This window comes from Amyelois transitella, chromosome Z (genome assembly GCF_032362555.1).
Source record: "Amyelois transitella isolate CPQ chromosome Z, ilAmyTran1.1, whole genome shotgun sequence".
In the NCBI taxonomy this organism is placed as follows: domain Eukaryota; kingdom Metazoa; phylum Arthropoda; class Insecta; order Lepidoptera; family Pyralidae; genus Amyelois; species Amyelois transitella.
Genome location: NC_083535.1, coordinates 5,205,669 through 5,221,142, shown reverse-complemented (window position 1 = coordinate 5,221,142; position 15,474 = coordinate 5,205,669). Strand labels below are relative to the sequence as shown.

At 34.1% G+C, this 15,474-nt stretch overlaps 1 protein-coding gene across 1 annotated transcript; it reads left to right on the top strand.

Annotated features, from left to right (window-relative positions):
- LOC106133892 (uncharacterized) lies at positions 1–15,023 on the top strand. The gene is made up of 4 exons (XM_013333745.2): positions 1–53; positions 6,661–6,795; positions 14,063–14,188; positions 14,814–15,023. The coding sequence occupies exons 1-4, from the start codon at positions 14–16 to the stop codon at positions 14,870–14,872; spliced, it is 360 nt and encodes a 119-aa protein (XP_013189199.1). The 5' UTR covers positions 1–13; the 3' UTR covers positions 14,873–15,023.
- The last annotated feature ends 451 nt before the right edge of the window (positions 15,024–15,474 follow it).

The following is a 15,474-nucleotide window of genomic DNA, read 5'->3' as shown; positions in this document are numbered from 1 at the left end:
CTCTGGAGTGACCATGCGTGCGGTAACCATACTCCTCGCCGTTTGTTTGCTTCGTGAGTATAACAATATTCACCTCTATTATTTAAATTTCGATTAAATCATAACAATGTTTCCTCTCGTCCACATTTGTCTAAGATTAGACAATTGTGAAGTTGACGTTATTGTTGAAAATGCTGCAGTGTGGTGTATTACCGCTTCTTCTGCAATGACGGCAGTAAACTTAGTTTTAAGTTATTTATTTGACGTCAACCAATGTTTCATAAACCAAAAGGTATGACAATTATTGAGTAATGTTAGAAATGTCTCATACTAATTAATAAAAAAATTTAATGTTAATTTGAATATACAAATTTTATGTTTCATGTCATGTTTTTGGTAACATAATAAATGATTGTTTAAGTATAAACAAGCTATCATAATTTTCGCGAGATAATACAATAAGAACGTCTGTTTAAATATGACATAATAATATGTATATTCTTCATAATATGAATTAGAAAAAGTAAATAGTTTTCGTTAAAGACATACATTTAAGGGCGGCCACATAAAAAAATAAATTAAAAACGCGAACTGTTATATAACAGCAAAATTCTATTTTGCAATCTTTATAATTTCGGTCGTTTATAATACCTATGTAAGTAAAAACCCATTTATGAACAAATCAAGCTGATAATCGAAATAAAGTCTCATGTAATATTAGGAGAAAGAATTTTATTTTGTAAGATGTTTTTCCAGCATTTGGGATAAAATTGGTTATTTCGCTTACGATTGCCTAACAACATTTGCCCTGACCGCGTTCTGTGCACAATGACTCCTACGCATCTTCAGATAGTACTTATTTTCTCTGTGTTAGATAGCAATAAGATCTTTCAAATGTATAAATTACTAAATATACATATATTGAATTAGGTAGATTTATTATAAGTATAGTTAAGAAATTGTAATAATCATATTTTGTCAACTTTATTAAATTTAATAAGTATTATTACTTTAGTAAATTTAATAAACATATAAAATAGGCAATGTTATCAACCTTATCGTTTTATATTTAAAATATATTATATAATGCACTATCTTGCTGATACTTGATGATTAAAACATTAAATATTAGTTACGTTCCATTCTCAATTTTAATTTAATATTTTGAAATAGGAGACAATATTTATTTATAACAAATTGGTTATACAATTTGTGATGGCCGTCGCTTTGCTCAAGCCATTTTAACAAAATTGAATTAACTACAGCATTTGGACAGTCCGAGTCCGTCTGTTGGCTAAATAGTCAAAGTCCAAACATAAAGTTAGCCGCCCCAGGCTGGCTATAATTGAGTCTAGCTTGAAAATACATGAGTTCCGGTTTTGACACTTAACATTCGCTGTTATTCAAGTCAAGAATATACAAACTATGATTTTTGAAAGAAAAACCTCCAATGACTAAATGAATCAATTAGTAACCTATGTATTGAGCCTTCCATAAAGTCCTTTTTTTTGCGTTTTAATCCTATAAGACACATACATTAGAGAGGAACAATTATGCTGCTGTATGCTAAGTTATAGAAATAGGAAAACAAAAACGTGGTTTATCAAAAATTTGTTAACTAATCGTTCTTTCATAACAATAAAGAAATTTTATTTATAACAAAGTATTTGCAAAACATAATCCTTCTACACTTACATACACGTTTCCATCTAGTCATTATAGTTTAAGTCTCCTAATAATACTCCGCCGTAAAATTGCAAAGGTTTATATCTCCTTAAAGCGGAATATATGAAAACCTATGTGTAAATAAGATTAAGTTTTTAATGTTGTTTTTTAATTATTTCGGTCTTACGTCTGCTTCGTTAGTACGCCATTTAAAATTCAGTTCAATACCCCACGTAAAGAGCTTTATGCAATATGAGTTATCAAGCATGACTGACTTTTAACTTATGATGCAATTAAGTGCCCGGTGCAGGATAAAATAAATACAATCATGTTCTAGGGGAGCATCATGAGATTGAAAATTCAACCCTTCTATCATCACCGTGTGGTGCCTGATGACTTAAGAATTCCTATTCTTAAGTCTTGGGAAAGATATGCAGTGGTCCCCCACTGCATATCTTTCCCAAGGATGTGATAAAAGGCGACTAAGGAAAGGGCTAATAAACTTGGGATTCTTTATGTACCTACTCGTAGGCGATGGGCTTGCGCCTGTCTATATATTTTGAATCTCAGTTTCATCATTTAGCCATGCAGCTGAACGTGGCCTTTCAGCTTTTCAGTACTGTTTCCTCTGTGTACCCCGCAAGGGAAATAGACATAAGTATATGTATGTATGTATCATCACACGTATAAGTGCTATAACCAAAAACAGGGGATCTGTAATTGATTCAACTATGTATATGTGTGACTGTGTTTATTTTCCTTGTAAATCCAGAGTTTACTTAATATTCAATGGTGAAAATCTGAATAAATATTATAGGTAGCTTTTAATATTGGGCATTTTCAGCTCAGGTCCCAGTCTGAGATTGTTTTAACAAATCAATTAATTTAGGTACATGTTGAACGAAAATTTTACAACTTAGTAAGAATGTAATAATTTCTGATAAATAACAAGTAAGAGAAGCCTTCAAGTTTGTGGAATTAATGATAAATCTGATGAGAAAACAGAAACTGCGTTGTTCCACACGTTTATTTTGAATGAAGTTGGTCACTAAAAAGCTTTTGTGTAAAGTTCCAGAAGCCTTTGCCTGCACATTTCCATCAAAACGCAGCTTAAAAAAAGCCCTAGGGCAGGCTTCAAACAAACAAGATCCAACACTTTAGCACAAAACATAATGCATTACGATACATTATCTCGACTTGAATATTTGACTATATGCTTTACATTGATTTTTTATATTTGATATATTATCTCTCTTTTCTGCTTCTCTTCAAGCGGATATAAAAGTCAATCAAGAAAAAGACTTCTTGCAAATAGGCAAACATTTTGGTAAAAAAGCAAGAGTATTTCTTTTGTATTTTTCTGAGACTAAAAGTAAAATGTTTCAATATTTTTCTGTTCATTTTTTGCTTTAATTCTAAATTAAAATGTTATAGTTAGATATCAATTTAATGTCGTTTATCAAGCCAAATAAACATATTATTTTAAACAATGAAAAGACTTTTCAAGACAATTGGTTCTGTCTACTCTGCAAGGGTGACTATATGCCAATGTATTTATGTTCTTACAGAGTGAGATTCACTAGGTATAATGTTTTTCTAGTCCTTCTTAAATAATTTGTACGAGTCGTACCGCACAAACACGGCTTTAATTACAATAATTGGTTTCAGAAACTGCTTGATATTTTAATAAAGGAAATTGCGCGGGCAAAAACTAGATTCCTAGATCAAAGAGAGTTTCAGTGAAATGAAACCTGTATTCGCGGACACGGACAGTCCACAAGAGAAATGCATTTCATATTGGAAATTTAATATTTGTCTTTGCCTAGGTATGACACATTTCCCTTTGACAGGCGATCCATTCATTTATCAACCATATTTGATGGGTACGCTTTTCAATTTTGGTATAAAATTGGATAGTTGTACATTCTCTATTTACAGACGCTGTTCAAATATTATTTTAGATGAATTCCGTCAGCGTTAGGAAATCTTTGAGCTCGGGTTTTATGCAGTTGTACCTATAGATTAAACAAAAATTACGGAGCATGTTATGAGCGTTTGGTCTTTTCACTTTGCATTTAGTAGGTATTCATTAATATATTTCTACTTTGTTTTTTTTTTGCCTTTGGCTTAAGCGAAAGGTATTTTCTATACCGAAGATTTTCAAATCAGAACTTTTACAGTCTGACAGTAGTGACATGTTTAAACGAAACATAGTGAAATGTTTTGTTCCTCAAATACCTAGAAATATGCCCAGATTTCAAACCGCTCAAATAAAACTTATACGTACGTAGAGACATTTATTTTTCTTTTTACTACCGTTAACAATAATGAATGTAAACCTCTGGTACAAAGCAATACTTCTATATTCGTCAAACGTCTATATTCAAAAAACAAGATTCTGGTCTAATTAGTAAGTGTAATTAAAAGGTTTCTATTATTAGCTTCATTATCTATAATTTGTCGACAATAAGAGGATCAATCGAAATGATGTAGGCGGAAACCTAGTGCGGCAATATTCTGATAACACTTGGAAATTCCAGTGCAAAATGTACGTAAACAATTAACAGCCGAAAATTAAACTAGCACATATTTTGGATGGATTATAATTCCATTTCATTGCCATCTTAATAACGAGGTACCTTTTGTAATAATATGAAAAATCTCTTATCGACTCCATATTTGTATTTACAATAATATTTTTAGTAAGTAATAAAATAACAATAATCAACATAAATTAAAAACAAATTGTAACAATATCTGTAATAAAACTTACTACTTGAACAAAAGTCAAATAAAATAAGAAAATAACAATATTCGCAAATATAAATTTTGTACAGAGTTTGTGTGGTTTAGAAATCGCAGATTGGAAATAAACGAAATTCATATTACGCGGGTGGAGCTGCAGACGAAAGCTAGTTGATAATATTTTTCTTATATGCCTGTTCATGTTAGTAGGGCTGGGTCGCGTTGGGTCAGCGGAAGAGAACGAGATAAGGACCCGGTGATACCGTGTGATAATACCAACCACGAGGAAATACTCAAAAGGAAGCTTTGTTGATAAATTTACATATTGTTATTTTGGTATACTTGACGCCAAACGCCCACGATTTTTATAGTGAGGAATGACCGGCGAGAGGATTAACAAGTGTTTTCTTATACGACTGAAAAATCGAGAATTAGCGCAAAAGTAAATTTAGGTTTTACGTTGTTAGGTGACCGGCTTAGGGATAAAACCGATGCTAAGGGATATCGCTGGTAATACTGCGTATAAAATTATAACTTAAATCAACTGGTATATGATCTTAACTGGGGGCTAATCTGTAAAAATACAGTAAGTACCTACTAATCTTCCGTTGATAAATACCCTTCGGCCACTTGCGAAACCAAATTGCAAAACGAAATAACAGTCTTTAATGGGTATAGCTATGTCTTTTGAAAGTCTGTACCATAATAATAGCATACAAAACATCAATAACTATTCCACTGAGATTCTATCGACAACATCACACCTACACTGGCAATTTATTGTTTAGAGACTTGAACCCTGGGGAGGGTTCCCCGTAAAGGGGACACAAAGGCCAGACGGCAGACACCTACTGTAATAATTATAGTTAGTGGTCAACACTATACTTTCATCTTCAGTGTACCCCGTAAGGATTAAAGACCTGAATATGTTTGTAGATATATTATTGAAATCATGGTGGTCAAAATTGATTGAAAACGATATTGATGCAGATATGGACACTTATATAGAAAATTAATTTAGTATTCACATTACAGTTTGAAAAAGTGTATAAAATCCACTATTATATATTCTCTGGCTTTTTTAACGGAGAGCTGCTGAATTAAGTCGTGAAATTACAGAACCAGAAAATGAGAATTTTTTAATATCATAGATAGTACTTGAGATTTACTTACTTTCCTAAAACGTTAAAATTTCATACTGTGCTCTTAGCGAATTTTTATTTGCTTTTTTGCGCAAAGCTGGTGCTGTGCGAAATGGGAAATAAATCCGCTTTTTCCATAAATATTTTACACTAGCTGGATTAGCAACCCCAACTCACGTACCAACATATGTCAGGTAGGTACGTTTTTCCGGTAACAATAGTTTGTTAACTACTTTCAATGGATTCAGCAAATTCAGTCCAGTTCATAGAGTAATAATGCCTGCCCCTCTATGCGATATGTGATAGTTCTAACCAGTTCATATTGTTCCACCCTTCACTAAGCGGATTTTGGTTTTATTTACTCCCCTACATGCATTAGCGAATCTTGTTGTAAAATAAAGGTAACGACATAATAGAATTATTTTTTATGCACTGCTGGGCGAAATGTGGTTCTCTAAATTTGTGACTGTTCGTGTACATCAGTTACCTCACAGAACTAGACATACTGATTTATTATTTCTTGCCATTATATATTATGCCATATACTTACTACAAAAAAATGTCCCTTAACCTCCTTTCAGACATTCCGATTAATTTTTATCCATATTTCTCATTTAATGCCTTCCGAGCATCGTCTTAATATATCCGTCGATTAAAACTCAGTTTTCAATCTAGTTCAACTGATAGTAATATAATTTTATAAAACACTTATTCTTATAGTTAGTTAGTTGATTTTGTTTACAAATTCCTGCCATGTAATTAACCCTTTTTATTATATAAGTACATCACTTTAGGGCACTATAGGTCTTTAAATTGTACTCATAGTTTATGTAAATTTCTATTTGTAAACGACTGTTTGTTGCCTAAATAAAGATAAATAAAAAATAAAATAAAAATCCGTCTTTTAGGATTCAAGTAGTTGGTATATAAATGTCATAAAAATAAATTTCTTTTTGAAACATTTGGTGGGTAACCGTTAATTTTTATATATTATTTTAGCCATCTATACTATTATTAAAAGCAACTTTGTAGATTTCTTTATTTTTATATCCCGTTATATTATGACTTCTTTGAATATTTATTCCTTTAATAGAGACAAGACTGAAAAAGACATTATATAATTTTCCAGATTGGACTCGGGCATGTGAGCCTGACCAGATTCACAATGGCTGCCGGCTGACTGGATCCACATGCTCCTGCGGCTATGGCTGTAAGAACGAATACATTTACAAGTCAAGAGCGGCGTGCCTTAATGCACTGAGAGGTATGCATCTTCTTCTCAGAATCAGAGTCCTCTGTTGAGGGGCAGATGCCTTGCCAATAGATGTATTACTCATGTTTCTAATTTGGTTAATTAAAATGGCGCGGTTTTAGTCGTCAATCTTTAAAAGTATCGTCCGATCATCCGGTAATGTACATCTTGGATCCACGAACATCTAAGATTTTACATTGATCATTTCACCTTCTACAATTGGTCCTTGTTGCATCCTCCCTAGGGAAGAGCACAAGATCCACCTATAACACGATGCTGGAATGGTGTTAGTCAGGCTGCGAACAAAATAAGAAAGTTACTTATACACCGTTATAATTATGCAGTGTTTTATATCGATTTGGAAGAATGTAATAAAATCTACAAACACATAACTTAGGTTGGATCATGGTGAAATTTTTTTTGTGCCTTTCCACGGGAATGAGATTGGTGAATTCTCCTCTAAAATGTCGGGGACCGCACAGAATGAACATGATTCGTTATTGGAAACATGAAGAAACAGCATCTCTTTTGATTTATTTATTACTAGCTGTTGCCCGCGACTTCATCCGCGTAAATTTCGAGTAAAAAAAAAAATCTCTATCCGTTTCAGTCAAAATATTAAATGTACAGACAAAATATTTTAACTGTTTTATTGTATGTAGTATTTTGATTTTCAGTTTTTTAAATTAAATACTCAAACAACACAAAAATAAATATTTATAATAAAAACAATATCTTGTTTTTGCTGGGCCTCGAACTTGGACCGCCAACTTCACAGTCTCACGCGCCAACCACTAGACCATTGAGGCCGTTGCGGTGGTATCTAAATTAAAGCAGACTACATACATACATATGGTCACGTCTATATCCCTTACGGAGTAGACAGAGCCAACAGTCTTGAAAAGACTGAATGGCCACGTTCAGCAATTTGGCTTAATGATAGAATTGAGATTCAAATAGTGATAGGTTGCTCGCCCATCGCCTAAAAAAGAATCCCAAGTTTATAAGCCTATCCCTTAGTCTGAGTCTTTTCAAGGCTATTGACTGACTGATGGCTCTGTCTACCCCGCAAGGGATATAGGCGTGATTATATGTATGTATGTATGTAACGGTCTCTAAAAGTAAAAATAGGATTTAAAAGCATGTCTGTGTCGAAAACACACCACGTCAATTTTCATTCGAATCCACTGTGCATACTAGAATTGAATTCGCGTTCAGGCGAAGATTGAAAAGAGAATTAATTAAACAGAATACACCTTTGGAAATACTAGGTATTGAAGTTGGAGCTCACAAAAGACGTATTAGGATTTCGTCTGTCTGTCGTCATTATTTATAATACAATAACTATTTATGTCTGTTATTTTGTTTAAGGGGGTAGGTTCAACGGTGTGAAATAAAACCGGTGAAGATTATTATTTCCAGAAATAAAAAATAAAATTTAACCATTCGACAGAAATAAAAGAACGGTTCACTAAAATATTTATTTAATCCACAATTCTAATTTAATAATATGAAAGTTTGTATTGCAACAGATTGTTACATGATTGTTATATGTATATATATCTACTTCCTACTACTATTATAAAGGCGAAAGTTTGTATGGATGTATGGATGTTTGTTACTCTTTCACGCAAAAACTACTGAACCGATTACCATGAAATTAGGTATGTAGGTAGCTGAAGACCCAGAATAACACATAGGCTACTTTTTATCCCAGAGTTCCCGCGGGATTGATAGGGTTTCCATGCGGACGAAGTCGCGGGCGGCCTCTAGTTTATAATATATATCCTACTACTATTATAAAGGCGAAAGTTTGTATGGATGTTTGTTACTCTTTCACGCAAAAACTACTGAACCGATTACCATGAAATTTGGTATGTAGGTAGCTGAAGACCCAGAGTAACACATAGGCTACTTTTTATCCCAGAGTTCCCGCGGGATTGATAGGGTTTCCATGCGGACGAAGTCGCGGGCGGCCTCTAGTATATATTAAATGTACGTATGCAAAATTAAACAAATGAAGTTTTACACAAAAGTCGAAGATAATTAGAAAAATACATATGTATGTATATTTGTAAGTAGGGGTCGTGGGACGTGATCGTGGGACAACAAACTATTATAAACTAGAGGCCGCCCGCGACTTCGTCCGCATGGAAACCCTATCAATCCCGCGGGAACTCTGGGATAAAAAGTAGCCTATGTGTTATTCTGGGTCTTCAGCTACCTACATACCAAATTTCATGGTAATCGGTTCAGTAGTTTTTGCGTGAAAGAGTAACAAACATCCATACATCCATACAAACTTTCGCCTTTATAATAGTAGTAGGATTAAATACGAGTGTTATATTATGCAGTAATGAGGAAAAAATATCCAATTATAAATAAAATTGTTATATCATAGAGTAGGTACCATAAGACTTCTTAATAATGCAATTTACTTTTTATATATCAGGCAACATAAATACTAAAATACAAGTTTTAAGGGCAACATACTATTTTATATACAACGGCAATATCATAAAATTACATTTTCTGTCGTGAGCCTACTGGAAGAAATTTCATTAGAAATAAGAAGAGCCCTCGTACAAAGATTTTCTTTAGTGTTTTCCTTGTTGTAGGTACATTTATAAATAAATACATAAGAACTGAAAAAGCCAAATATGTCCTCACAGCAGTGAACTAGAAAAAACAAGAGATTAGGTATTTAAAGTTGATAGATTTGATCTGGATATTTCACACAGTTTGATATTATATAAACAAACTGCCTATCGAAAAGCCATTTCCCTGCTATGAGAAAATAATTCTGATTCTCATTTTCTAAAGTTTTTATGCAGATTATGCGCTTGGTCAATCTTTAGGTCTGTCTGAGTGAAGACAGATGAAAGCTTTCATGAGTTAGCAGGATCACAAAGTTTCATAACGAACTTAAGTCAGCTAGAATCCGATAAAACGTCTAAACTCCGGCAAAACTTTGATCTAGTATAAGATTATTCAATTAGTTCTTTGCTAGTTATACATATATATTTTAGTTACAAAGGATAAGTACACGTATGTACATATCTCAAAAAAAATCATGATCATTCATCATGACTTTGACAACTTATCAATAACAATAACAATTTATCAATAGGTTATCAGAATAAGGGTTTTCAAATTTACCGACAAGTTTTTTTGAAGAAGAAGTAGTAGTAGTAAGTACCTAGTAGTTGGCTTTCTGCCCGAAATCACAGGATACCACAAAGATATCTTCTTCTTTCCCCTGGATCACCTCACCTTTGTGAAGAAGTTCCCTGGAGGCGCCTTTATGACCAGAATCCTGAATGTGGTAAACTTAAACTTTATAGTTGGTTGGTCGGTAGTCGAATCGGTAAGGTGCTCGGTTAAAATGCGCTGAAAGGCACAGGGTCAAATATCGCCTCGGCCATGTACCAATGACTATTTTCGAAGTTATGTACATTAGTTTGAAAACCAACTGATGCTCTTATGGTGAGAGAAAACATAATGAGGAAACCTGCACAATCAGGCAACTGAATGTGTACTCAAACTAATGTAAGTAAACAACTCAGAATACACGGCCAGAGTGGGATATGAACCCATGCCTCCACGTATTGCATGCGAATTTTGGTCGGCACCTTAACCGTTCGACCACCCATTCTTTGAAAACAACAATGTAATATTAGGAATAAATCGTATCTAAATACCATATTTTTTAAGTTTCCTGTGTGCAATGTAGGCCACACAAAGAACGCGATCGATAGAGCCCGTCCGGGACGGCCGTTGCACTAATTGCAGGGGCTACACGCACACATACACACCTATATGTACAACTTATCTCCCGAATATTCTTGTACTGTGTAATATGACATACGAATATTTGAGCGAGAACTATTTTAAAATTTATTTTCTCCTTTTAAAGTTTCATTATTTTTCTTCGTATGTCTTCTTTCTCTAATAAATGAGAGCCAAATTTCTAAGCTCCCCAGCGGGTTGGGTTAGGTGATGTGTAAACATTATATTAAAGAGAAAATAAAATATGTAAATGTATTGTCGTTGCCGTGTGGTTCCCCGCACTTTAGAATAGGACCACTCCATATCTTGTAGGCGAGGGGCTAGCAACCTGCCACTATTTGCCGTGAACAGTTGAACATGGCCTTTCAGTCTTTTCAAGACTGTTGGTTCTGTATCCCGCAAGGAATGAAGACGTGATTATATGTATTTATATAAATGTGTTGGTAACATAGTAAAAGCCAAGAACAGTACCTATACATATTGAATAAAATAAAATTTTAAAAAATCTGCCTTCCTATTACATATCATTAAGGACGGAGCCGCGGGGGAAACCTAGTGTTAATTAACTCGCGTTTTCCACTACTTACCTACTAGCTTCGTCCGCAACTTCGTCCGGCTTAAATGATAAAATTTATCTTTTTATGTTATTCTAATGTTTATTCCCAAAGTTCATGGATTGTCATTCAGTGATTTTTGCATGAAAGAATAACAAATACAAACACACATCCACACCTCCATATAAACGTTTGCATTTAAAATATAAGTAGTATAGACAAATAGACGAAGAACAAGAAAAGATTTCCCTTCCGGAAACCACAAAAAAAATGTCCTTATACCGTAATCTTTAATTTTATTTATCGTTTCAAGCTCCGGTTCCTCGGCTAAAGGGTCTTGTGGCTATCAGCTTTATCTACATGGTGGTCGATGAATTATATACCTATAGATGATGTAAATATGTCCAAGTCATTTCAAATAACGGAGTCTTTCTTACTGGCATGAGTTTCGACAATAAACTATGTATCTGTAACTATTGGCTACAAATAATACCCCTGGCTCCTAAAAACTACTCATGTATAATAATGGATCCCTGAAAGAAATCCGGGTACAATGGAAAACCGCAAGCGGGGCTTTTAATTTTTACTTTTACTAAGCTATGGTAAAAATGTTTGGTATTCAATCGCGTTACAATTCGATGGAATAGGGAATATAAATAATTATTTTCGTTTCGTAGAATTCACTCAAAGGGAAACGTGGAAAATATTTTCCAATATGAATATTCTGGGAACACGGTGAGATATTTTATTCAATTTTATTTCCATGAAACCATCATTTGTGTAAAAACTGTGTTTATTATTCATAGAATAATTTATGCTCTTGACGACTGCCTTATTATTTTATATAAAATTCAGCGTTATTCTTTAAGAACACACATTATTGCAAAACAGGGCTGAGACCTGAATAAGGTTATGCACAGGTAGGCACAGGTTAAAATCCTATCTCTGCCATGTGACATGACACTTTTCTAAATAATGTACATTAGTTTGAGTGCTAACTGGTGCTCTTGTAGTAAGGGAAATGCCTAGGTAATATTTTTTCAAACCAAATCACTAACGCCATATACAGTAAAAAGCAAACCAATTCATACGTTTTATTCTTTTAATCCATTTCGGGTGAGCGGATTAATACAGTTTTAAAAAGCTTTTAAAGGGTCTATTTGCACAGTCCGGGTATAGAATGGCATAGGCGGATTAATTTAAACTATTCAAACGTTCTCCATGCTAGCGGATGCCCGCGACTTCGTCCGCTATGAAACAAAAAAAAGCTGACGGTATAGTCCTCTTAGAGAGGTGTGAAGAAAAATGTTGTATAACAGTTTTCAAGTTGCATTCAATCCAAACAGATCGTCACCGCACTTAAATCGTGGCAATACTATTTGCGAGATGATGGTACAAACACACAGATCGAAATTCTAAAAATCTCATATTTGGCTTCTAATGGTCATTATATATATATCGACAAAAAATTAAGTCTATATTGTACGCGCTAAACTTGTACAAGTTAAATTACACCAAATTATGTCTATATTGCGGGCCCGCATTCAAACAGCACTGCTACTGTCCCGCGTTTGGTGTGCTACAATCTTAAGACGGGGATTTTATTTTTCTGGCAAATAAACCGTTTAAATGGGTTGGTAAACCTTTAAAACTCACTGAAAGATCATGAACGATACAAACTAAGATGTTTTGCTTTTGTAAGTCGGTGAATTTATTTCTCTCGTAAATCCCTAATACTTTGGATTAAATGTTTTTGTATTTTTTTACTGAAAAGAACAGTCGCTTCGTGAACTTTCCTGTAATAGCTATATGATGACTACGATGTACTTAGTTGTTACCTACTTATTTATTATAAGAAACAAGAGATTCATGAAGATAACTTTTGAGGTGGACGTCAAAAATGGACAAACAAATACACAAAATTTTCACATTTACATTATATGTATGGTATGGATTGATTTCACATTTTTAGAGAAATATAATATCTAGGCATAATTTGGGAGGTGGCGGGAGGGGGGACAGTTGCCCCGAGCGGCGAATACTAGGGGGCGGCAGCCGGCCCCGGGAACCTCTCTGTCTGTCTGTACCGTATCGATGTTACACCGTTTTCATCGTATAAACATCACAACTTATGTAATAATCCCAGTACAATAGTACGTGTATCGTCAGCCCCCTCCTTAAATATATGGGATGAGCAACACAGTACTAAAGGGAAAACAAAGATATTTTGGGGGAGTCTAGAACGCTGTAAAGAAAGCTAACGCAAGAGCAATTTACTTCTCTCATGATTCGGCTTGTATAACCGAAAGGTTAGTCGAGCCATGGTAGGAGGTTGGATATGGTACAAAGGCTGCATATTATACTCTTAAAGTTTGGTTTAATCATGTCTTAAAGATGGCAAATTTTCTTCTGCACTTGATTTTTAAAACCGTAAATCCTGTTTATAATTGGTGCACCGCCCGACATAGCAGACTTTATAACTGATGCACTGCCTATATAGTTTCATCGATGTCATACCAACCAGAATCCATACTTAATATTATGAGTGTGCAAGTATGTTTGTTTGTCTTTCATCACGTCCAAACCACTGAACCAATCTTCATTAAATTTTGCAGTACAGACTGACTGTGGAGTATGGAGAAGGAGTAGTAGTAGTAGAGAGTATGGGTACCTATCTACTGTCCACGCGAGTGAAGTTGCGGGCGAAATGTAGTAATAATCTAATCTCATATTGTTCAGATTTATTATGATTGATGTGATGGGGTACGCTTGGTCCTATCAGGTTATAGAGTGGGTTTACCATCGATGACACGTTTTATATTTAATGACACATTTTAATAAATACTGCACAAACAATAACAGAACAATAAATAACGAATTTGATAACCTCTGTTACCTATGTTCTCCATTAATCAAAATGGCAAATTCTTTTTCAGAACGCAATTCAAACGCTTGCTATAGGATGCCTTGTATGCGGGGTATTTGCACCCAGACCGCTTTGGATCCTGGCTTCGCTTGCAAGTGCGAAAATACAGGCTTCTATGGTCAAAGATGCGAAAAAGGTAACTGATAATAAGTAGAATATGAACTTTTAAATGTAAAACGCGATACGAGTGGTCTATGAAGGATATAGGTACTAACTTAAATCCATAGCAAACAGTTTAAATATAACTTAATGATTTTGTAGTTTAATAACTTTCATGCTAGTCAGGTAGAGAAGCAAAACATAACATGTGCCAAATGCCTCTTTTCCCGTGCAGTTTGTCAATAAAAGTCAATCAAGGAAAAGGCTATATAAACTCGGGATTCTTCCTGTAGGCGACGGGACACGAAACTGGCACTAATTGAATCTCAAATCTATCATATAACCATACAGCTGAATGTGACCTTCCAATCTTTTCAAGACTGTTTGCGCTGTCTACCCCATATTTTTATAATAAAATCGATATCCTAAGCTCATGACTATGGATTTGAAATTAATTGAGGTGCAATAAAAGTTGAGTTGAAATCATTACCTGTGTGATATCTTGTAGGTACTTCGAAAATAAATCTTTTTCTACTGGGATTTCCCGAAATTCCCGCAGTGAGAGTAGGTAATGAACGGGATTTCTCGCTATTTACGTAGTCTAGTTTTCTTAATTTCATTTAGGCTACCCTCTAAAATCTAAATACTTTTTATTTTTTCAGCATGTCCGACTGTGCCGATGCGGGGCCTGGTTTATCCACACGAATGTATTGTGATTTGAAACGAACACGAAGAAGCCATGTCGTCACTATACGAGTATTTATTTAAGTAGACAGTTTTTTTTATAATATTGATAGGATATAATTTAATTGTGAACTATTTTGAAACCGACGTATTATTTACTGTTTAAGTGGGTACTTAGCTTGTATTGAGTAAATAAATTATGTGGACTCATTGTTTTCATTCCTTTATTCCTATTAAATTGGTTCCTGCCTTCGTTATTTTTTGGTACATGACATTTTAATGATAGTAGGTATATTTAAGGCCACCCACTTATATTTTACTTTTGCTGAAACTCTATTCAGCTAACAGTACCTATACCTTGTACGTTCTAGAATTCCGAGTATTTTCTAAGCAAGATAAGTTTACAAATCGGATCATCTTTTCAAAGAAATCTGAAGCAAAATTCTCAAGTATCCCATCCCGAATAATACTTATCTACTTATTATATGTATTTTATTCAAGAGTAACTTTCAAATAGAAAGAAAATAACTTAGGTACCTATTCTTTATTCGCAAAATATTAATATACTTAAGTTTAGACTTTGGTAAAGATCATACATACATACATACATAAAATCACGCCTCTTTCCCGGAGGGGTAG